At 49.9% G+C, this 24,886-nt stretch overlaps 1 protein-coding gene across 3 annotated transcripts in view; it reads right to left on the minus strand.

Moving 5' to 3' along the window:
- PRDM15 (PR/SET domain 15) overlaps positions 1-24,886 on the minus strand; it is a 64,536-nt gene that overhangs the window by 22,973 nt on the left and 16,677 nt on the right. For 2 of the 3 annotated variants that reach the window (XM_063103454.1, XM_063103457.1), the window contains exons 4-13: positions 24,077-24,230; positions 21,792-22,044; positions 16,715-16,816; positions 13,450-13,698; positions 11,904-12,030; positions 10,337-10,518; positions 9,939-10,033; positions 9,048-9,135; positions 3,537-3,704; positions 1,345-1,439 (exon numbers count right to left, since the gene is read on the minus strand). In XM_063103454.1, coding sequence (XP_062959524.1) covers positions 1,345-1,439; positions 3,537-3,704; positions 9,048-9,135; positions 9,939-10,033; positions 10,337-10,518; positions 11,904-12,030; positions 13,450-13,698; positions 16,715-16,816; positions 21,792-22,044; positions 24,077-24,230 — 1,513 coding nt within the window. The remainder of the gene's footprint in view (positions 1-1,344; positions 1,440-3,536; positions 3,705-9,047; positions 9,136-9,938; positions 10,034-10,336; positions 10,519-11,903; positions 12,031-13,449; positions 13,699-16,714; positions 16,817-21,791; positions 22,045-24,076; positions 24,231-24,886) is intronic. The other variant, XM_063103465.1, reaches the window with a different exon arrangement.

Consider the following 24,886-nt stretch of genomic DNA (forward strand, 5'->3'; position numbering starts at 1 on the left):
AGGCATGGGCTTCCTCTGAGAGGTCAGAGGGCAGGATGGCAGGGACACTGGACACAGGCTTTGTCCCCTGCCCTGGACACGGCCAGGCCTGGCCACCCGGCTTGGATGCATGCCGCCTCTCACCAGCTCTGTGCACCCGACGCCGCCCCCACCTGCGAGCCACAGGTCTAGTGCAAGGCCCAATGTGGACCACAAGCCACAACTGCCTTGCTGACCCATTTGCTTTGGCTTGCTTTGTGGTTTGAAAAAAATCAGGAAATTTCATATTAAAACACAGATTTCCGTTTTCTCTTGGAAAGTCAAAAGATCTGACAACACTCCCACATGCTAGCAGGCAGAGAGAGCAGGCTAATATCAGCAGGCCGGCCATGTGGGGCCTGGCTCCCAGCTGCCAAGGTGCCTAGGCCTGGGTGTTGCTCATGTGGACTGGTGGCTGGGACAGATTCAGCAGTGCCCCCTCCTTACAGCGGCTCCTGAAGCCACCCAAGCACGCACTCTGGGTGCCAGGACAGACATACGATCTATCTCCCTGAGGACACGGTTGACTTCTGACAAGCACCTGGGTGGTGAGAGTCTAAGGGATAAGTAACAGCATTGCCAGTCAAGACCAAGGTGCTCATGCACAAAACACAACCACTGTGACGTAGCAGCCTCATGTGGCTTTGTCAGCAAAGCCAGGACAGGGGCTCTGAGCACAGGAACACCTGCACCTTGCACGCAGGCCCCACGCCTCCTGGGATGGGCAGCGTGTTTTCTGGATGGTTAGGATCCAGTATCCCTGCTTCATAATCAGGAGCCTAAACCCAGAGCCGATGCCAGAGCAGGCCCCTGGGGACACCACACTTCTCCCACTCAGGGCAGGCCTGGCATCCACTTCCTCTACCATGGGGGCTCCCATAACCAGAGGACTGGTCACACTCTGACTCAGAAGATGCTACTGGTCATTGAGCAGGGAGGACCAGCAACGACAGGCAATGTGCAGCCAGGGGGCCTCCCGTGTCCTTGGTGCGCTGTGCCTGATCCTAACCACAAGGACATCTCAGACACACTAACCAGGACAGCATGAGCCATGGAGCGGTTTAGGTGGAAAATCATGGCAAAGGGGAAAAAAGCCTGTCAAGAAAAAAATACCTTTCTTAGCTTATTCACTGGAAATCCATCTGAAGAGCCAGAGATCTGAATGACAAGTGTGCAATCAGTGGACACCTCATTGTAAAACAACCCCAGCACCTGGTCACCCTAAAAGTCTCCCCCGCAATAGGGTACAGGTACAGCTCTGACTTCTAACTTAAGGAATTGACACACTTCCTGTCTCAGCTTCCAACACTGACCCCGAGCCGTTACCTTGCCACACACTGGGCAGCCGGAAGGTTCTTTCTTGTAGCGGACCAGGTTCTCCCCGCTGGCCTCCAGGTCCTCTCTCTTCACCCGCCGCACGCCTGAAATTCCCACCCCGCCAAGCAAGAGAGTGAACACACACAGAACATGGGAAGACCAGCCAGACCCCAACTCAGTCCAGCGTCCTTCCCAGCTGTGCAGGAGGCGTCACCTGCATGCCACCCGGGCATCAGCAACCACCCACTGCTCCCAGTGGTTGAAAGACTGTGTGTGCGATGCCACAAGGTTGGGTAACAGTTCTTGCATCTTAAACATTCGGAAACGTAAGGACATCCAGTGTTCTAAACTTCACAATGAGGCGCTACCGTTATCTCTTATGAATTATATCAGTCAAAGCAGGACCGGGGTGAAGAGCTGGCTCCTAATAAGATCCTTATATCTTTAAAGAATATTGTTCAGAACTGAGACTAAACAGACTTTTAGAAGTGCACGTGAAACAGGGACTCCTTGAACAAGAGACAAGGGCACTTCTCAGTGTCTCTTTCTACACGCTGACCTGTCTGGGAGCATTCCTGCATGAGCAGTGTAAATACACAGCCGGGCTTAAAACGTGGGTGAGCTGGGTGATAGTCTTTCCCCAAAAGTCTCCAGCAGCATGGAGGCACCACAGACACAGAGGGTCTGGGGCGGCTCCCACGTGAAGGAGGAACCCACGAAACAGTCAAGAGTGTGAGCTCATTCGCCCAGAGATGGCCTGAGTGATGTGTTGTCATGAGATGCACCTGGCCGTGCTGTGTCGCTGGAGGGAGCTGGCTCCACAGCAGCAGCCATGGCCATGCTTGCCAAGTGCTTGTGGTCTGGGAGCCTCATGAACAGCCCAGGGCTTGAATATGGCTCTTACCCCCACTGCACCAGTGAGGAAAGTGAGTCACGAGACCTTGCCCAGGGCCCTCCATAGCTAAGCAGGGACCAGGTTTTACTCAAGAACACCTGGGCACATCACCCCAGGAATCACAAAGGAAAAGTTGCAGATCTTAATGAACCAAGAAGACTTGTGTTGAAAACAAAGAAGGTGCAAAAAATTACAAAGGTGTGGTTCCAGTCCTTTCCTTTAAAAAAGGCATAATGAATGTGTATATGCATGCGTACGAATGAGTTTTACTTCATGTACTTTGTATATCTTGTTATCTGATGTTGTCTTTTTAGCAAGCACATGCTTCATTTGTAACTCTGTAGATGATTTTTCCCAGACTTTAATAAAAGGTATTTTGGTCGGTGAGTGCCACTAACTGAGGGCTGGCCAGCAAAAGGCAGTTGCTGCCAGAGTAAAAATCAGGATTACCAAAATTAAAATGCTAACTTTAAGGAGGGTTTGCCTGAGCAGGAAACGTCCAACCCTCCTAGAGTGGGGTCTTGAGGATGTCCCCCCAGGGGTCACCTGGAGGGGCATCTGCAGCCCCAACCACATGCTTCTCCTGCACTCAGGGCCTCTTCCTGGACAGGAGGCCTGTGCAGCCCCTAGGAGGCATCACAGTTCACTCGGGGACTGCTCTGTGGGGCCTCCCCCATCTCCACTTCTAACCCACCCCCTCATGGCTGCCACCTCGCCCACTCTGAAGCAGACCTGGCCCCACGAGAGCAGGTCTTCTTGCATCTGGCCTCTCAGAACCCACCAGTGGACAGGCAGCCCCAAGCCTGCTGCAAATGGGGTGAGCCATTCACGTGAGGCCACGTGGAAGCACAGAGCACACAGGAGTGAGGGGGAAATTGCTCCAGCCCTCCCCCTAACAGCCCCCAGAAGAACATCCTTACCAATGCATATATTCAAAGCCTGCTGCATGCACGACTGCATATCCTGGTCTTTCCTATTTTCTGTCATATTGAAAGCATTTTCCCATATTATCTAGAGTCTGACAAAACACTGTTGACTGTGTGACATTCAGCCCTTGGAATGGCAGTTTTCTAAGCCCTCTCCCCACCACGGACATTAGTTCTGTTCCGACAGTTTCCACTTGCACAAACTCTAACAACACCCTGTCTCTCAGCACCTCTGTGCCTGAGCCGGGTTCCCTGGGGGGCTACCCAGTCAAACAGTGGGCATTTCAGGTGCTGTGTCAGGCACTGCTGAGGTGCGTCCCGAGGGCTGGGCTGGTGCTCCCCAGCTCACCCCCAACTCACACACCCAGGGGAGTGCCCACCTTCCAGGTGCCGCCGCTGGTGGTCCAGCATGACGTCCTTGCGGTAAAACATCTTGTTGCAGACCTCACAGGCGAACTTCTTGTCCCCGTGCTTCTTCTTGTGCTTGGAGAGGTTGCTGTTGGTGGAGAAGAATCTGAAACACATCTCACATTGGAACGTCTTGTCATCTGTCCAGAGAGCAAACAAACACATGAGGGCTTTGAGGGAAGGGACCCAAAGCCTGGGCTCGAGCACGTGGTCTCAGCCATGGCGATGGAACATGGGCAAAGGGGAGGGGAGTCACGACGGCGGCGTGGCTGAGAAACATGCCATGCAAAGAGCAGGTCCAAGTGCACAGGCGGCACCCCCACCCCCTCCAGGGCAGCATCTCCCACAGCACTTGGGATGATTTCTCTTGGGGCAAGCTGCCCGTGCCGGCAATACCCTTGTCTTTCCCCACCCTCACCCCTGCAGTCCCCACTTCCTCAGCCACCAGCCGCTGGGCTACTCTTGCTGCTGCTGCCACCTTCCCTCATGGTCACCTGCCCCAGGCTCCTTCCCCAGGACACACCAGCATCCCCAGACTTCCCACCTCTCCAGAGCCGGTGTGCTCCTGGACCCCCTTTAGTAGACACCTACCTACTCCCACCACACACTCACATTCAACACACACATACCACCTGCAAAACACACATACCACATACAAACACAATACACACACCCAACACACACCACATGCAAACACAACACACATACTCACACACACACCACATACAAACACAATACATTCACACACACACCACATAAAAACACACCACATATAACACACACACACCACATACAAATGCAACACACACATTCACACACACACACCACATACACTCAACACACACACACCACATGCAAACACAACATAGTCATACTCACACACACCACATACAAACATGCTCACTCAACACACATTCACACACATACCACATACAAAACACACACCACCTATAAACACAACACACACTCACACCTAACACACACCACATACACAACACACACATTCAACACACATACCACAAACACAAAACACACACGCTCAACACACAAACACACCCATTCACACACAGCACACACTCTACAAAGCCTCCAGAGACACCCGCGTCCCTGCATCCCAGGCCTCACCTCTAGTTCCTCCTCAAAGGCAGCCAAACAGGGGTTTCTGCTCCACCTGGGACCCCTGAAAGTCCCACACCACGTACCAGACACCCAGGAACCCCCCCAACGCTCACCCACCCCGCCACTCCAGGTCACCTCGGCCCTGCCACCCCCATGGCCAGGATGCCTCGGCTCCCTCTCCTCCCCATGTCACTGATGCAGGTGGCAGACACCACCTTCTGTCTACAGAGTGAGGGCCACCAGGGCAGACTGTACTGTCTTCTTTTCTGGGCTCTGGGGCTGTAGCCCACTGACCAGCCCTCAGACTCAGTAATGTTTCCAGATCTACATCAGAGGCCACTTCTGCAAGAAATACGACCACTGGTTCTCCCTCCTGCTGCACAATGCAGTCCCCATGCGCATCTACGTACCCTGGCTTTCTCGGCTCAGCACTGTTGGCAGTCTAGGCTGGGGCTGTCCTGTGCTCTGTGGGACATTTAGCAGAATCCCTGGCCTCCACCCACTAGCAGTACCACCATTCCAGAAGGCCAGTAGCAACCCCTTGTGCCCAGACAGTTGTGACAACCAAAATGTCTCTAGACTTTGCCAGTATCTCTGGGGACAACCCCACCCCCCCAAGCTGAGCTCCATTGGCCAGGACCAATGAAATTAGATTCTCTAGGGCAGGACTCGGGCCTCTGTATCTCCACTCAGGTGACTCCAGTGTGCAGCCTGGGTGGAGAGCCAGAGAATGAGACAAGCTCCACCCAAAGAGAGTCCAACATCAGGCTGTGGTTTGAACATCCTCCCAAGCTCATGCTGAAACTTATCCCCATTATGGTATCTGAAAGGTGGACATTTAAGAGGTGATCAGATTAGTAGAGCTCTGCCGTCATGAATGGATTCATTCATTCAGAGTTTAATGGGTCATCAGGGAGTAGACTGGGGGATTTGTAAGGAGAGGAAGAAGCATGTGGATATGCTCTTGCTCGGCCCTCGCCATGTGACACCCTGCATCGCCACAAGACTCTGCAGAGTCCCCACCAGGAAGAAGGCCCTCACCAGATGCACCCCTTTGCCCTGGACTTCACAGCCTCCAAAACTGCAAGAAATTAGTTGTTTCTTCATAAATTACCCAGTTCCAGGTACTGTTAGAAGTAACAGAAAATGGACTAATTCACATCTTAACCTCTCCCCCTTAGGAACACAGACCAAGGAAGGGTCATCTGCACAGAAACCAGGCCACTCCCAGGGTCCTGAGGCAAGAGAGGAGGCAGTGACAGGGACACCAATGCCTCACAGGTGCTGCACCAGGACAGGACAGGACAGGGAGGGATGGTGCCCTCCCACAGTTCTGACCATGGCAAGGAGGCGGCCCCTCTGCGAGAGCAGAAATGGGCTCTAGTGGCCCTGCACGAGGCCCAGGAGAGCAGGTCTGCTCCCCGCAATGCACCCTTGACCCAGGGCCTTCCACAGCTGGGCCTTGAGAAGGCCATCGTGGATGATTCTACACTGCCTCTGGAGCTCACTCTGCTCCTCTCCTTTCCTAAACAGACACGTCGTTCACACAAGTCCCCTACCCTCCCGCTTTCTTTTTTGGTTTGGCAGCTGGTGGTCTTTGTCCACACCTACACAGCCCCACTGTGCATGCACTCGCACGCTATATGGGCGGTACACATGCTTATGACATTGAACATCTTCATAATTAATGGCCAAGTAATATTCCGTTTCACAACTCACTCCATGGCTTTTGATACTATAGATTATTTGGCAATGCAACCTTTACTAATGTGGCTTTTCTTCTACTAAATTTCCTTAGCATGAATTCTGATGAATGGGACCACTAGAGCCAATCGGCTTTGTGAGGGGCCACAACTTCACACTTCTGTTCCATCACCTCACAATGACACGTCCCCTGGTGTGGGCCTGCTAAACGGCACAGGTGAGTCTCCTTCCCATGCAGGTACTAAACAGCACAGGTGAGCCTCCTTCCTGGATAGATACTGAACAGCACAGGTGAGCATCCCTCTCAGGCAGGTACTGAACAGCACAGGTCAGCCTCCCTCTCAGGCAGGTGGCTCCACTAGCCCTAGCACTTGACGCCCATGGAAAGCAGCAGTGCTACCTCTGGGCTCTCGTTTTCTCTCTCACACACCCCTCTTGGCATATGGAGAGAGAACCCACTTCAAACTTATAGCCCGGAGGTGGGCTCTGCTCAGCGGGCTGTCCTGGACACTCTGTCACACCTCGTGTAGCTTTTCCTGACACAAGCACCCACACAGCACCAGTTCAGGAGTCCAGACAGGCACCTGGCCCCAACAGCAACCCTTCTCCCACCGAGCCTGCTGCCATAGAGGCCCATATTTACGTTTTAATAAACACAGCAGCTGTGATGTGACTGGATTTCTAGGGCAGCCAGGCTGTCCAGGAGGCTGGTGGTCCATATCTTGCCCCAGGGCCTGAACTTGAGCTCTTGCTACTCAGTGTGCAGGTTTGATGGTCAGAAGCAGTGCAAGGGACATTTAGATGAGTCACATGGATAGCTCGGCACACCACCAGGGATATAAACGAAGACAAGCCCCACTGAGTAAGTGAGAAAAACCCATCACACTACAAATTCTAAAACTTTTCCCCACTTTATACAAATTCTTGGTTTAATGATTTGAGAAAGATACACGTTCTCTTAACTTGAATATTATAAAAAGTATAACAGCATGCAACCAGAATATAATGCAGACGAGCTCAGTTTCAATGTTTATCCTTTATTTTCAGTCTAAAATTTCTAACCTTTGCAGTTAGTGCACCTTAGAAGAGAGGCTGCATTCTGATTCACTGCTGCCCTGTTACTTCTATGTAATTAGCAAAGGTAAACGTCCGCTTTGACAGGACTTTTAGCTGACATGCAGCACCTGCTGCTTTGACTCCTTTTATTGCTTCCTGTTTCACTGTGTCTAGAGAAATAGTTAAAAATAAAAAAAGGACAGTTCTCTTCTTCAGCCTGAGCCAGCTTCACCAAATGCCCTGGATGCTGGCGACACCCTCACTGCTGCACTGCGCAGAACCACGGGGGCAGGGAGGGGCACGTCCTGACTCTGGCTAACGAGTAAAATTAAGGTTCGGTCTCACTGACACCACATTAAATGAAAATAGGTGGATGTCCTCCAAATTTCTTGAGAACACTTTGAATAGGAGGGCTTAAAATGCAGGTGGCGTGACGCCACGGAAGTTCATCTGGAAGCTTCTGGAGGCCACTTCATGCCACAGACATGCGTCCTCAGAGCAGCTAAATCTCAGGTCACATGCGACTCATGCCTGCCTCTCAGAACAGCCTGGCCGTGGGGCAGGAGGCCCCAGGGATGGAGGAAACAAGCTGCAGCTCCAAAGGGAGCCCCTGAGGCAGAGCACACAAGCAAACGGGCCGCTGGGTACGCAAGGGGTGGGGCTGGCGGCTGCTGGGCTGCAGCTCACAGCCTGCGTGGTGGCAGCCCTGACGTCTGGAGGGATGCAGGGCGGTGGCCCCCTTCACGAGAATTGACAGGAGGCACGTGCCCACACGGCAGTGCAGGTCAGCAGGCGGTGGGCAGGGAGCGCTGAGCTGGAGGGTCTCTAGGCTGCTGCCACTGTCCCTCGCCCAGGTTTGCTGTGTGTTCTGGAGAGAGGGAGAGCACAAGGCCACAGCAACCCTCTGGCTCCCTTTGCTGGCCGCCTACTGCTTGAGCCTTGGGGGCGCGACCACTGCTGGGAAGTGGGGGCAACTGTGGCTTCCCACTGCCCCCAGAGGGCAGCTCATTGTCGCCAAGAGCACGGGTGTCCCTGGGCCTGCAGAGGACTGAGGCAGGTGGGAGGGACGGCACCCCTCTGGCTGTGACCCCCCCTACTGTGTGTACTTCCATACATATATTTACTCGCCAGCCACGGCCTCGTCCCCTACCCGTCTTGCCTGGTCCTGAGAAGCCCCCTGGGCCAAGGAGGCCCCCCTCCACCACAGGCCAGTCCAAGCACAACTGGCTTCAGCCTCACAGAGGAAGAGGAGTTTCCATTTTACGTCTGGAGACTGGTGGGCAGAAGCGAGCTCGGCCCAGAGATGACCTGCTAGGTGCGGAGCCTCTGTACCCCGTGCCTCATGCCACGCCCTCCCTTTTCCTTCCTTCCTCAGCAGCAATGGAAGAAAAGGACCCTGATGTAGAAAGCTGCCATCTGCGTATCTTTACGATGAGTGACCACCGTGTTGCAGAGAAACGAAGAGAGGGAGATGTTAAAAGTGAGATGCCTATTCATTAGAACGAGTGATCTTCATGTCCTCCTGAAGCTGTGTAGTCCCTTGCAGCAACCTGAGAATCCGCACTGGGTGTCAGCAGAGGGGAGGACAGACGGGTGTCCCTCACCTGTCCTGCAGTTGTGGAACTCCAGCGCACTCTCGATGCGGAAGGTCTTCTCACATGTGCCACAGCGGTGCCTGTACTCACCATCGACCTGGTCAGACAGGACGCATGTCAGTAAGACAGACCGAGGTGGAGTGGAGCAGAGGAGGAGCCCCTGTGAGCTGTCCCAGCAGCTCCACAAGTGCATCTATCTCATAACTTCTTCCTCTTCTACTCCCCTACTCGATTTAGGAAAACAAAGAATTTTTCACTCTTTTTTTGATTATGCATAATTGTGGGGTACAAAGCTGACCGTCACAACTTGTGCCCAAGATGATTAGATCAATACTATCAGCATGCCCATTACCACAAACTGAAATTCTTCCCCATGTCCCTCACCCAAATACCCACCAACCTCTCCCCCACCCCCTGCAGCCCTAGGTCTGTTCTCTCCCTCTGCAAGTCCAGTGCATCACTGTGGTCTTTCTTTCCTTCCTTCCTTCTCTCTCTCTTATCTCCCACTTAAGAGTGAGAACATGAGATAGTTTCCCCTCTGTGCCTGGCTTATTTCACTCAACATAATTTTCTCCAAGCTCATCCATGTTGCTGCGAATGGCAGAATTTCATAACTTTTTATGGCAGAGTAGTATTCCATACTGGATATACATCACATTTTCCTTATCCGGTCATCCATTGATGGACATTAGTTTGAGAGAATCCCATACATGGGTAAACACTCTACAAATGTCAACCGCCCCACCCTCTGACCCCTCCCCCTGCCCTGGCCGCATCTGACCAGGCCATGGGACAGCTCTTCTCTCTCCAACTGCTTCTCCTCTTGACGATATGATTACTCAGTCAATTGTCTGTTTCTCCCACAGACTAAGAAGAGAGCCCTGGGGCACTTCCACCCACCTCATTCCGGCTGTGCTTGTAAGAAACATGCTGCTTTAGGCTCTCTTTGCGGCTGAACAACTTGGCACATTCCTCGCATTTAAACAGCTTGTCACCTAAGGAATCAACAAGAGAAAGCTGATTCACTACTTCAAGCATTTACTAAAAAAATGCACAACCCACCTCTGAATGCAGAGGATCTCTGACGGGGTCTACAGAGCCCCCTCTCTTTCCACCTTGGAAGGGGCAGATGGCTGCAGAGAAAGTCGCCTGTGGCCACGGCTGCAGTCCCTCACCCGAGCCGCCCATGGAAGAGAACCCAGCGATGGGAGACGTGCCACTGCCCTCTCGCCACTATCTGAGCCAGGCCGGGCCAAGCCCCCAGGACTAGCGGCTGGGCTGTGCCGGGGCAGCCTCACCGTGTGAGCGCACGTGCCGGCTCAGGTTGCTGCTGTTCTGGAAGATCTTGCTGCAGATGCTGCACTGGTAAACCCGCTTGTGCTCCCCAAGTTGTTTGATGAGCTTTCGCCGGATGCCGTGTCTGCTCGAGAGAACTAAACTCCTCTTGAGGGTAATGGTGTTATTCTGATGATGGGTGAACCTGCCCCATGGACAAACACATTGGTAAAAGACGTCTTAAGTGGGAATCTGCGTCACTGGGCAAAAAAGTTCAAGGTTACAATCACCTGGGAAACAGTCTCCTTCCAAAACTTCCTGGCTAAACCCGGGCCCCTATGTGAGAAAGGAGGTGTCACCCACCAGCCTCCAGGCTTCCAGAAGGGAGAGACACCTTGGGTGCACAACAGCATCAGGTAGGCTTTCCTGTAGCGGCCACACAACTTACTGTGTACCGCAGGCCACCAGAAACCCTGGGGCTCCGTTTGTGCCTCCACTGGAATAGCCAGTTGTGTTCGTTTTTCTCACTTGGTCTTGATTCTACCATTTTATATTTTATCTGAACCTGATTTTAAAATTTCTTCTCTCTGTAAAATATATTAGTGATGGTGATCCACTTGAAATCCTCTGGGCAATAAGGAGTATAAATAAATAAACAGGCAACATAATTTCTGACATTACTTTGGTCTCAGTTTTCAGTATTTCCACAGGTTCATTGGGCACATTTTGACAACTGTAAGAGGCATTCCAAAAAGGCCAAAAAAAAAAAAAAAAAAAATTACCACCAGCTTATCCCACTTCAGGGCAAAAACTTGCCCAATAATAGTAAATAAAACACAAATACCTTCCCTGTTCACAATAAGAAAAGGAAAAGAGAAACAGAGCAAGGTGTTAAATTTACTGAAATTCAAATACGAAACTTTTACCATACTGGCATTATTCACAGTAGCCAAGCAAATATGGAATGAATCAATAGACAAAATGTGTACATCCATACAGTGGAATATTATTCAGCCTCAAAAAGCAAGGAAATCCTGACACATGCTCCTACAGGGATGAACCTTGGGGACATCATGCTGAGTGAAACAAGCCAGTCACAAAAGGACAAATACAGTCTGCTACCACTTACAGGGACCCCTAGACTCATCCAGGCATAGAGACAGACAGCAGAATCGTGGCTGCCAGGGGCTGTAGAGGGGACTGGGGAGTTAAGTGTTTATGGGACAGAGCTTCAGTTTGGGAAGATGAGAAAGTTCTGGAGATGGATGGTGATGGTTGTGCAAAGTGCAACTATACATGACGACCCTGAACTATGCACTTGAAAATGGTTAAGATAGTAAAGTCTGTGTTACACATATTTCACAATAAAAAAATTTTTAATTAACCAACTTCACTGAGAACACACTATAAATTCCTGGCTCCTGAATGTGCCTGCTGTTTCCCAAGCACGCTTGTTTCCAGCCACAAGACATAAAGCCTGTGGCCTCTCCTTAGGCTTCCCCATGGGGAGGCACCTTCCCTCCAGAATGTATGTGCAACCCACGGTTCTCCCTGTCCTCAGGATGGCCCCTAGCACCAAGCAGGACTCACTTTGGCACTGAGCTGACTTCATTTGCTGTGGCCAGCTTCCCCAAGACCAGCTCCATTATCCGTTCGTCTGGCGATGTGCTCACAGGCTCGTCCGGTGGGACCTCAGTGATGATCTCCGCCACTTGCTCTGTGTAAGGGGACAAGACAAGGTAAGTCGTCACCAGGCCAGGGGATGGACACAGCCACATGAGGGAGAGATGCCGCCCACAGGGACCGCAGCCAGGCCAAAGTGGTAGACATGATCATTAAGGTTTACACAGGGGAAAAAAATACTGGCAATATTTTGGGATCCACACATTTATACACAAAAGCAAAATATTTTTCTTAACCCAAACTAAAGTAATAATTTGTGATTCTTTTTAAAACCACAGCATTATAATGTTGCTTCAATTCCTCTTCATACCAAACAAAACCATTTAATTTATAGGGGATCTTATAACTTAATAAATTAGTTCTGATAGAGATTTAGGAATATTAGTTTTTATAATTAGAACATCTTGAATATGTTCAAAAAGCAGATACTATTTTGTATGAGTCAAATATCAAATAATCCCAACAACAGAGACCCAGGCCAGAAACTTAGGAAAACTTAGCTGCTCCACCTACAAAATATCTTGTGAACACGAGTAACAATGGGTGAAATTATCCACAGGCCCCCTTCCGCTTTCATCCTCTCTGCCAGTCTACGGAGAGGCACGGCCCCTGCCCCAGGCGGCCGCAACCACCGCTGACTTCCCGATTCCAGAGGCCCGCGGGGCAGTGGGGTCAGTGCCACGCTGCTAGCACTCTTTCAGTACAGAGAGAACAAGGGTAATTCTCACCCTCATAGAGAAACCTTAGCACACCCCAGAGAGTGAAAAGGAAAACTGCCCAGTGTCAGTAATGACAGAGGAAGGGGTCAGCGTCTGAATGTCACTTCTCTCCTCACGTGGGAGACGGGCCAGGCACTGCTGTGTGCCAGGCGGCTCTGACGGGGTGGCATGAAGACTGCAGCGACGAGAGCCTTTCAGGGACTGCACACCCTGGGAAGTGGGTCATACCTCCCTTCAAACTCAACTGGGGATGGTGTGCAATCAGAGAATGAATTCTGGCTGGGGCCCAGAACACCAGTGCCCACCACAGGTAATGGTGAGCAAGCCCCGGGCATCCCCACAGCAGACCGAGCGGTGCTCGCAGTCCATGAGGAGTCTCAGCCTTCATGCTGCAGGGAGGAGCTGGCACAGAGAGCTCCCCACATGAGAGTATAGGATGGGCGACACTGACGCATGCGAGGACAATCAGGAAGCTGCTGCAGGGATGGGAATGTTCTTTACCCTGATTGGGGTGCTGGGTGCACAGGTGTATCTCTTCTGTAAAATTCACTACCCATGCACTTCTTAGTGTCAACTATACTACATGTAAGTTGTACCTCAATAGAGCTTATGGAGAGAAAAAAAGAAGGCTGAGAATCCACCTTCCACGGGACCTCTCTGTGTTGTTTTCCCAGCTGGTGTGCAGGTGACATGGTCTCAGGCCCTTCTCCCCATGTACCCCTCCAGGCGCTCACCCCGGGACCAGCTCACACCTGCCGGCTCCTTGTCTTCCACGATGACCAGAGGTTGCTCGGTTTTTGATGCTTTGGGTTTCCTTCCCCTTCGAGGCTTCTTCTTCTGTTCTTTGGCAGCCCTGACACAGTCACTCTCGGGCATTGCAGGGGGTTCCCCCCGGGGGGCATCTGATTCCTTCTCAGGAGCCACCTCATTCTGGCCACCAGGAGGAAGGCTTTTGGCTTGTTCCAAGTGACCCAGGAGATGCTCTGCAAGAAGAGACCAACCTGTCACGCACCCATGCCCTGCCTCCACCCTCTACCCCCCTTAATTTTGCTCGCTAATAATGTGCACTTTGTATAGGTAAATGAACTTTACTGTTTTTGAAAACAGAAACATCTCCATTGCACCAAACACAACTACTATTTTAAAGAGTAAATTAGGTGATGAAAGCAGGGTAGGTTCACCATGAAGATAGTAAAAACTAAAAACCTTTGAAGGATATATCAAAATAACTGTAAATGCAAACAGAAAAAATAAGGCAAATTACAAAATATTTATAACTGAAATATTGGGGAGGAGCTGAGATCACATATCAAAGAGAAGTATATACACTCTACTTATTGGATGCAGCATGTTATATAGACCCATTAAATCAAATATGTTATCTGTGTTCTTCAAATCTTCTGTATCCTTGTAATCTTTTTGTCTTGTTGATTCATAAATTGTTAAAGAATATATTAAAATCTCCCACTGTGAGAGTGGATTTTTCTATTTCTCCTTGTAGATCTACCAGGTTTTGCTTTATATATTTTTAGACTATGTTATTAGGTGCATATAAATTTAGACACATTGCATAATCAAAATGTGGAATATAGATAACATGATTCTTAGAAAAAAATTCATTTTTAAATATTTATATTAGAAAATAAATTAGCTGAAAATCAATGAGCTAAGTATTCAACTTAAAACTTAGAAAAGAATAAACAAAAAGTACAAAAAGGAAATAACGAGAGCAGAAATTAATAAAATAAAAAATGAAAATATAATAGAAAGGTCACCAAAGCCAAAAATTGGTGTTTTGAAATAGTCTTTTATACTAGTTATTAGTTTTATATTAGTTATATTAGTTTATGTTAGTTTACAATAATTATTAGTAAAAGCGGCAAGAAAAAATAGAGAAGGCACAAATAACCAGTATTATGCTCCTACTAGAAAACAGTAATCCCCTACCCCCGTCTCTTCCCACCTATTACTCTCTTTCCATTTCTCAGTATTAGATGTCATCTACTAATTATTTAATATGGAAGACAAGGACTTAGCTTTCTTATACACTGTACTCTCCATCCCAAATATTCACACTTCTCTTCAATCCCACTGATATGTTCATATCACAATTTGGGGGCAAATCAATAATCAGTGTTTATAAGATTATGACTGTAAAATATATTCACAGCTGTGTTATGATTAGCTTTTTGTTCTGCTTGGCATTAATTATTGCCTTACCTTTTATTATTGGCTTATATTTTTCTGTGTATGTCACTGGTTGATACCTAAACTCTTTGCCAGAGTACAACTCTATTCCACAGTCAGACACATCAGTTCATTTCTTTCTTTTTCAGCCATTTTTCCTGGAACCCTTGGTCCTACTCCTATCTGGACCAGTTATCCTTTAGAACTAGGGGACAGCTATTGTCCCGCAATCTCCTTCACCAGCAACCTGGGCTTTCCTTTTGCCCTTTCCCTGCAAAGGATCCTCTCTTTCCTGTATCCTACTGCAGTGGACATTTGTCATGCCTCCTGGCTGTCCAGCACTGTAAAAGATCCTTCTGGTGGTGTGCCAACTCCTCACCACCTGAGCCCCACCTTCCCTAGAAAACTTTCTCAGACTCTCCTGCCCTGAGTGCAGGTGGGCGCCCCACCCTGCAGGCAGTGTGGGGAAGCAGAGGCCTGGGAACACATTTCAGGCAAGTCAGTGGAGGTGTATGGCTTTCAGAGGCTGCCCAAGTTTGGACTGTGCAGCCCCACACCAGTGTGGGTGGCAGGGTCTAGCCAAGTGGTCTGGCTGGGACAGCCCTGCTGTGTCACTGCAGGGCTCTCCTTACTTGACTCTTTGTCCCTTTCTGGAAATTCTGTGAGCTATTTAGTGCCTTCTAGATGTTCCTTCCTATGCAAGCACCTGCAGCAGGGTCTGTGAAGACCCAGCATCTGGACCCTATCTATGTCCAGGGTTGCATGTGTTCTCCACAAACTTGGCACTCCTAGAAAACCCAGCAGCCACTTTGCTATTTATGTCCTGGTTACAAACACAAAGCATCTTGCCAAGCAGGACAAAATGACACATTAGTAAATACGTTAAAGCCAAGGATAGTAGGATGTCCCAGGAACATATGACCAGATAGCTCACGTCAGATGGTGCCTGTCCCAAAGCAGATGAGCAATCTCTGGTGAGCAACCAAGACTTCTCTGTAGCATGTTCATGTCAGCCTTCCTGTTACTGAAACTTGCCTGAGAGGAGCCTTCTCACAGGTTCTAGAACATTCTGATGACTGACCTGGTGATGGGAGCCAGAGTCGGGCGTGTGGCACCAGCCTACCGGCCACCTTGGTGACATCCTTGAAATTACACCACCTGAAATGCTGTTGAGGATTCGGGGCCCTCTGAGCATGTTCTACATGTGATAAAAGGTCACAAACTGTATTTACACACAATTTCTCCCATGGCTTATTTGACTGAAGTCTTTCTTTACTACAAATGAGCCTCATAAGAGGTATGTAGAAAAATCAACTCCTTAACAGAAATAAATAGAAAGTCCCAGGGCAGTGCATAAATTGAGAATATATTCAATTCTTTCCTAAGCACCTTAAATTGGTACATCAACCTGAGCAGATAAAAATGTCCTGCAAATGAGAAATGGAGGGAGGGATAGTCAAGCAGGGCATGAGGGCAGAACCATACAGTAGGTCACTGTGGCCGGCTCTGGCAGCTGCCGGAGCTGTCCCACACCAGAACCCGGCCAGCAGGTTGGCTTCTTGCAGCAGGTGGCTGGACACAGTCACAACAGTGGGGATGAGTAAGGCCTGCTGCCACCCAAGGGAGGTGGCCCGGAAACTCTAAGAAGGCTTTGGCTCTGGTGACTAGACTCGGGGGAGGAATGAGCAGACAGACAGGACACGGCTGGGGACATCTGACAGCCACAGGGAAATGACAGCATAAATCAGAGGAAGTGTGACACAAGAGCTTTTAAAATCTAACTCACCCACCCGAACCACGCCACCCCCTTACCGTTCAGGAGGTGCAGCTCGAGGAAGGTGGCAGAACACACTTTACACACCCACTGGCTAGGCTCCGATTCCACCGGGATGCTATTTTCTGGGGTGCCTGCAGCTTCAAAAGACAAGAGAGGAGAAAAGGTGACCCCTGACCGAAACATCCACTCCTGTCACTTACGGCTTGTTTTGACAGGGGCCTTAACAAAGGGAAACTTCTGGATCTTCTAAAAAATCACGCAGACCTGAGACCACAAAGGCACCAAGCACCAGGGAAAGCAGACTCCTTCTGCATCCAAAACTAGTGCCAAGAATGCAAAGAATGGAAGAAAAAGATGTAGTCGTCGCTACAACTGCGTGCACTCTTCTCAGTCTTCATGAGATGATAAGCGGGAAGAGTGGGAAAGCAACGTGGAATTTGCTGTCATGCTAAAACAAAGAAAGAGCAGAGAGAGAATATAGTGGGGGCCCCAGGCAGGCAAGGCTGGTACAGGACATCGCGTCGGCACCAGCTTCCACTCTTTGCTCACTCTCTGAGGATCCACTGGCTAAGAAACCTGGATCAAGATTGCACACAAATGGAAATCATCAATGAAAATCTGAGCCAAATTCCCACTTCTCACTCACATCGCAAATATACTCGGGTTCCAAAAAGGGAGAAACATATGAGAGCTTCAGAAAAGGAGGCTGAGAAGTCGGGGCCCTAGTGAATAAAGGGAATTTGTTCTAATGCGACTGGGCCACTATCTACAGCAACAGGGTCCCCCACCCACCCATGAATGTGAATTCAAGTTAACCTGAAACGAGAAATCGTTCTCTTCAACCTGGTGCTCTGATGCTAGGTAAAGAGGACTAACTAGAAGAACCAGCTAGTCATGATAACTGACCTCTCATCAAGAGAAGTATGCAGAATTTTCCAATTATTAATTAAAAGAAAAAAAAAGAATTTCTAAGAAAAAAATTAGCAAACATTCAGAAGGCAACTCTTGATTGCCAATCACATAACTATCCAATGAAAGAGAAGCACCTCAGCAAAATGATACACTGCACAGTCCTAAATGACACCCCAGGGCATGGGGGCAAGGACAGTGACTTGGAAGAGCACATGTGAATGAAGTAAGGATAGGATGGCAGGTGCAGCAGGACACAATGTGTAAAACTACAGACTCTGAAAACAGCAAAATGACAGAGCAGAGGGCAGCTCTGCATCCGCCGGGCTGGCTGCGGGCAGTGTGGGACAGCTAACGGGGTCACAGGAATGCTCTGCACCTGACAGTGGCGCAGCCTCCTCGACAGTGTGCACTTTCAACGTCTCTCAACTGTGCACTTAACCTGGGTGACTTTCACTGTATGTAAATACACGCTACGTCATCAGTGCTGGTTGTTAAAAAGCACTAGAAAATGCCAGTCAAAAACACCAACAGCAATCAGGTTGTAATGGCGATGCTGTATGTGATTTTAAATAGTTTCCCCAGTGGTACAGAATGTGGCCATATTTTATCTTTTTCATTAGAAAAGTGATTTTTGAAAATCTGGTGGCAACAGCCCACTCTTACCCCACACTCCCTCCCATGATGACCCATGAGGTTTCTTGGGACCCTCCTTCACCTACCAGCAGGTCCGGATTCATGTAAAGAAAGAAAATCAATTTTAAGATGAGCTGAAGAAAAAATATAATTAGAAAATTAAATCCACTACCAAAAAATTAAAATTAATTTTTAAAAGGCGAGTCACTGCTCCATCAGGACAGAACCCCACTTTTCTCTGTACTTAGAAGCCTCTTCCACCAATCTGCAACACAGACTGATTTCTATAACAAAAATGCATGTTTGAAGCAAATACAGAAAAGAGACAGAAATACACCACTGAGTCTTAGGAACTGTGACACTCACCAAGAAAGATTCCGCACAGCACTGAATAATTTATGGGAAGACTGTTCTTGAATCCATCAGCCACCAGTATAATTCTGCAGAGGTCCCATCAGTGCTCTGCCCACTCCATGGCGAGCTATGAAGGCCACTCCCTGCCACCCTCAGCAGCAGTGTCATGAGGCCTGTGCAGACCAGAAGCCTCGCTGCTGAGCAGGAGCGGGAAGCCATCCCTCCACATGACTGAACTGGATCATTAGGATCATGCAGGCAATCAGCTTTCTGGATGTTTCTAGTCTCTCTCCACAGGTCTTGCTATCTATAGAGACTCTCGTTTCTAAGAAGCAGGCAGCAATGGGCTCCCAACACTCAGCTGCAGCTTGTGAGGTGCTCAACACAGGCCCCCTAGACTCCAGCAGCCCGGGGTTCTCAGGGTGGGCAGGGTTCTAGACGTTCCCTTATGCCTGAGGGGGACCCCTGGGGACTTGGGGAGGAGAGCTCCAGGGAAGGGGCTGGGAGGGTGGCCAGGAGGTGGGAGGTGGTGCAGGGGCCTGAGGTAGCAGATATTTTAACAACCAGCACACGGACCCCAGGAAAGAGTCTGCCAGAGCAGCCACACCGGGAAGGCCAAGCAGGTGGTCAACAGGTAGCTCTCTCAGGAAGAAAAGAAGGAAGGAATCCAACCAACTCACCAGTGCACAGGAGCCAATGACATTCACTGCTTTTCTAAGAAATACTTGCTATGTGTCCCAAAACAGAAAGTAAAAACCAGAAATTGGCTCTAAAATCTTAAATTACCTAGGTGCATATTCATTTTCCCAATTAAAAAACTTACTTAGGTTTAGACAATGCACAGGGAGACATGCATTCCCACTTATGCCAATTGTTCTGGTGTAACTATCAAAAGAGTCCTTTTATTCTCAGAGGTTTTAGAGGAGGAATCACACAGGTGCCCAACGTACACCTGGATTAGGAGGCAACCCTATAGGATGACACGGTCCCAGGCTAATTTCATTTAAATCTATCATTTTAAACGCAGATCCAGATTAAAGAGGTCTCCAGCAGGTAAAAAGCAAACAGAACAACTATAACTCAGATAAGGGGCAGCGACCTTCACTTTGACTTTGACTTTGAGAGCGTGGGACGTGTGACATCATCCAGGACACAGGCTGACAAGGGGGTAAGTCCCCAAGGTCAGTGTCTAATAACCCAAATCCTGTGACGGGCAGTCTGGGCTGGCTGTAGCCACACACAGTGTCCATTGCCCAGGCCTTAGGAAATCCCAGATATGAGAAAGCCAGGCCCACAGATCACTGCACATGATTGGGTTAGCCAGCCTTGTCCTGCTCAGAAGTGGTACCTGGTCCAGTGGGGGTGGGGGTGGGGGCTCCCTTGGGGGGTCAGGCCCATGCGTGGTTTTAGCAAAGCCAAGAGAGTGGGGCTAGGAGAAGCTGGTGAAAAGCAGTCGGTAGCAGAAAGCAGTTTTTTCTGCCCCCGCCACTATCAACATAAGAATTCCCCCTAAGGCTTGCAGCCTCTCTCTGCAAATACGTCTGTGAAGGGTGCAAACCCTCCTGATGCTCAAGCTCCCTTTACCATCCTGGCAGAAACAGGGAGCTGCCACCACCCAGACCCTGGAGGGAGCCCCTAATCTGGCTCCTCACTGACACTCCCCACGACCCAGCCTGTACTGCGTTCAGTAGTGGCCTCTAAATCCATGTCCACTCAGGACCTAAGGGATAGAGTCTTTGCAGAGCTAATTGAGTTAGGATGAGGTCATACTAGATGGGGGGAGGGGTGTAAATCCAATGACTGGTGTCCTTAAAACGAGAGGAGACAAAGACCCTGGGGAGAAGACAGAGGCAGAGATGGGAGTGATGCTGCTACAAGCCAAGGAATGCTGGAGATGCCAGCAGCCTCCAGGAGCTGGGGAAGGGCCTGGGACAGTCTCCCTCAAAGCTCCCAGAAGGTACCAGCCCTGCCAACTCTGTGCTCATGGACTTCAGGCCTCTAGAACTGTGAGAGAAAGCACTTCTGTGGTCAGGCGGCCTGGGCTGTGGTGCTCTGCTAGAGCAGCCCCAGGACACATGCACAGCCTGTCAAGGTCCTTCACCCACACTCTGCTGTCAGCCCACCTGGGATTAGGGATAACCAGGAGCACTTTAAAAACCTCAGTTAAAATGAACAGGACAGACCAGAACCACACAAATATGTTAAGAATCCAACTCTGTAGAGTCATTTAAAATCACATTGTATTTATAATAAAAAGGGAACCATTTCCAAGGGAGAATCATGTCATTCCTGGCGGGGGGGGGGAGTCAAAGGGAGAGTTAACCTCTATTTCACCCCCTTGAGCAAATAATCACCATGGCAACAACACACAACGTCTGCTCCCAGCACAGTGTTAGGTTGAGCCTTATGAAATTGCTGCTTTTCCAGGCCAAAAAACGTCAAGTAACAGCAATTTCATATGGTTTCTTCAGGTTATATGAAGAGGATCTATGCGAAAAAGACCTACCCACGGGTAAGAAAGATTTAAAACTCAACAGGTCCCCTTCATGGACAAGGCAGTGCCCAGGACCCTGGCTTAGGGGGATAAGCTTGTGATTCACTTTTCCAAGAGGAACACGGTACTTGGGTGACTCACTCACGTGACTTTTGCTAAGTCTTTCTCTAATACACACACACACACACATGCATGCATGCACGCACACATGCACACACACACACCCATACATGCACATACACCCCAAATCCAGGAAGGGCTGCTGCAAGGTGAATAGTGCCAACAGAGGAGCAAGATTCCAGGATAAAATCCTGACCTTTCACCTACCACACTGTGACCGTGGGCGAGTTCCTTACCTGACCCATGTTCCCTTTCCTCTGTCCAAAAACAGGGATAATGCTCTGACCTCACAGGACTGGGAGGACGAGTCACTGGATGGAAAGCCCTAAGACAGAGCTAAGTGTATGTCACATCCAAGTGCTCAGGTTCACCACAGTGTTGCTGAGGGGTGGGACATGCTGGCAGCAAGGGGTCAGCTTGTGGGAGCTCCTCTCACTGTCAACCCAGGTGTGCCAGGCCCACACTGTCCCTGCCAGCTGGTCCCGCACCATCCATCTCATCAGTGTTGGGTTGGCACATGTGGCTAACAGGCTGTCGACCCCTCCTTGAGTCCCAAGGCAAGGGGGGCTTCAAGACCGGGGGGTCCCAGTGCCACGTACCGTGGACACCAGAGCAGGACTGCTTCAGCATGGGCTTGTCCATCTTCTTGGCATAAAAGGCTGCATACCACACGCGCAGCTCAGTGCCAGGGGGTATGTCGCGTGAGGTGGTGAAGTACACGTCACTGCCATGCTGGTAGGCCGTCAGGTTCTGGTGCTCGGGCACCGCTGCCGGCCGCACCAGCATCATCCAGTTGCAGTCGTCCTCGTTGGAGGTGTCGAAGCAGACGGGGTTCCCATCCTTCTGGAACACCTGCAGGGAGAGCCCAGCCCACACAGGGCCAGGGAGGGGGCTGTTTATCCACCAGTCTTCATGTCAGTGTGAGTGGGGGGGAGGGGACAGGGGACAGGGGAGGTTGTGCTGAGGAGCCCATCCAGATGACACCACGTCAGAGGCCACATCAGCCCCTGTCCAGGACCTGTTTAGGTGTTTTCAGTGGTTAGGAGGGTCACAGACAGATCACATGGGGCTTAGACAGGTCTGGTTGGTCACAGGCAAAAAGAAGCAGTGGACACAGCAAAAGGTCCAGTTATCATCAGGACACCTGAGTTCTACCTATAACATAGGTGGGCATCGGGACCCCTAAGCTCTACAGGTAGTCCAGGTGTCATTAGGACACCTGAGTTCTACTCATAACCCTGGTGGGCATTGGGACCCCTGAGTTCTACACCTGATCCAAGTGTCATTGGGACACTTGAGCTCTACACCTGGTTCAGGACAGCTCCTGAGTGAGTACTATTCACAGCTCTGTGACAAGCACACTGGGTGGTATGAGCAAGCTCCTGAGTCTGCAGAAGCTGCTCCCTCCTCTGCAAAACAGCACTATTGCTTTATGGATTAAATGCAGGCAGGGAGTGGGGAGAGAAACAAATATTTTGAATTTAAATTAACCACACAGCATGGGGATTTGTCCCCTATTTTCCAGTGTAATTGCTGCTTCCTCACCGCAGGAGGAGATCTGTCTCCTCTCCTAAGCTTTTCCTGAAGAGGACCCTCTTGGGACAGAAGCGAGACGGGGGCAGAGGGGCCACCAGGTGCCTAATGACCACAGTTGGATGGTGGAGGGCATGCTCGCAGTGGGCGCCACCCTCCCTCTGGCGGCATGAAGCTGCCCCTGGGTACATAGGTGCTCGATGCTGGGGAGTGCACAGACAACAACCCAATACCAGACCAGGACTTTCAGAAGCGAGTCAAAATGAGCACCGAGGACTTTTCCGAAGGGGCCTCAGCTCGTTTGGAAAAGGAGCAACCATGTGCTGGGTCTGGCGCAGCCAGCTGCCTTTCTCAGGCTCACTTTCAGACAGTTTTACATCATTCTTTACCATAAAACAGCCTTTCTCTCTTTCCTAACTTTCTTTTATTCCTTTTCTTTGTAAACAAATCAAGGGTCTCTCCTTTTTCCACTTGCTGCTGAAATCTGCATTCTAAGCTCAATTTTTCAAAAGATTGCCAAAAACCTGAGGTCCTTTATTTCATCTGCCTGTCTTGAAACCAGTGGATTCCTTTTAAGGGTCTCTAAGAAAAGCCTGCCTCTATATGTGAATGCTGCGCTGCCCAGCCTCCGGCTCCCCGTCTGCCTATTTCACAAGGACTCTGAAGGTCTGCTCTGTGCCGGTGCCATGCTGAGGGCAGGGAAGTTACAGTGAACTCCACCACCTGGCCAGCCTTGAGAACCCCAGAGGTCTCATCTTAAGTACTCTAAGCCTACCTTGAAATTTACATGAATTTCATTTCTCTGTTTCACCTAAAAATGGAAAACAACTGTGTTTTCTCACTCTGATGTGCTGTTTAGAGCTGCCAAACTGTACTATCCCCCAGTGTCTCAATGCTGCCTAAACCAAACACCTTTCTTTTGAAAGAGTTTTGTAAAGTACCGTATGCTCTGCACAGGTGAGGATATAACTGTACATGCAGTGATGCACCCCTGCAAAGAACTACAGAAACCACTACCTCTTAAACCTGCAGTATTGACAGAGGCTGTTAGAGAACTAAAGTCAGCATTTTGGGTTTACTCTTGCATACGTTTTAAACACACTCTCTTTAATGTTTTGCAAAATTGGAAATTATAAAATACTAACTTAACTTTGATGCTTTTGTTATACAAAAACAAACTAAAAAGAAAAATGTTTTCTTGGAAACGAAGCAGAACTACCACACTTGTATTTACAGATGTTTCCAAGGCATTTATAAATGATCAAACTCAGTAGTGATCGCTTCCCATTCCCACAGGGGAAGGTCCTGAAAACACACAGGTCCCCAAGCTCCTGGTGGCAACAGCCTGTACCTTCAGGGGAAACACAGACTCCTTCTCCCACTTGGCGACCCTCCTAGATTCAAATGGACCAAACTGCGTTCGCTTGACGAGCTGGGTCACAGCAAATACTCCTTCAGCCCCATCTTCCAGTCGTCTGATCTCCAAGTTGGGAGGAAGGGACGACCTGGAAATGGAACAAAATAGGAGACTCACGAGAGGCCCCACCCGCACGGCTGAGGCCGCCACCACACCAGGGGACAGACCAGCTCAGACCACGGCAAGCGTGCTCTCACTGACCACCTGAGTCTCCTGAAGTCTGGTTCTCAAGGGCAACAAAATAGGAGCTTCCTCGTAAGTGCGGAGGTTGAGGTCTTACTCTAATGGCCTTGGCCGCAAAAGACCCACCACGAAGCCCTGGCAAGATTCACCTGGAGCCCACGGGGAGGGGCCGTGTACTGCAAGATGCACCGAGAGCCCCGTGTGCAGGAAAGTGCTGGCACACACGTCCCTGGTGCGGGATGCTCGGGAGCAACATAGCTACATCAGCCTTGGTTCTTGCCCTCAGAGGAGCACAGTCTAGCAAGGCAGGACCACGGAGAACTTGATACTGAGGTGCCACATGGCGAGTACCATGAGAAAGGCACAGAAGTGCCACAGGCATTCCAAAGTTTGGAAAAAGGCTCCCAGCTAGGATGAACTGGGACAGTTTCAATGAGGATGTGGCCTTTTTAAGTAAACTAGAGGTGAGCCAGGCACCTCAGCATGGGGCGAGGCATGGGTGAGCCTGGGACATGTCCAGGAACAGAGGCAGATCCCGCACCTGCAGCACAGACTCTGCGC

Source organism: Cynocephalus volans, chromosome 1 (genome assembly GCF_027409185.1).
Source record: "Cynocephalus volans isolate mCynVol1 chromosome 1, mCynVol1.pri, whole genome shotgun sequence".
Classification (NCBI taxonomy): Eukaryota; Metazoa; Chordata; class Mammalia; order Dermoptera; family Cynocephalidae; genus Cynocephalus; species Cynocephalus volans.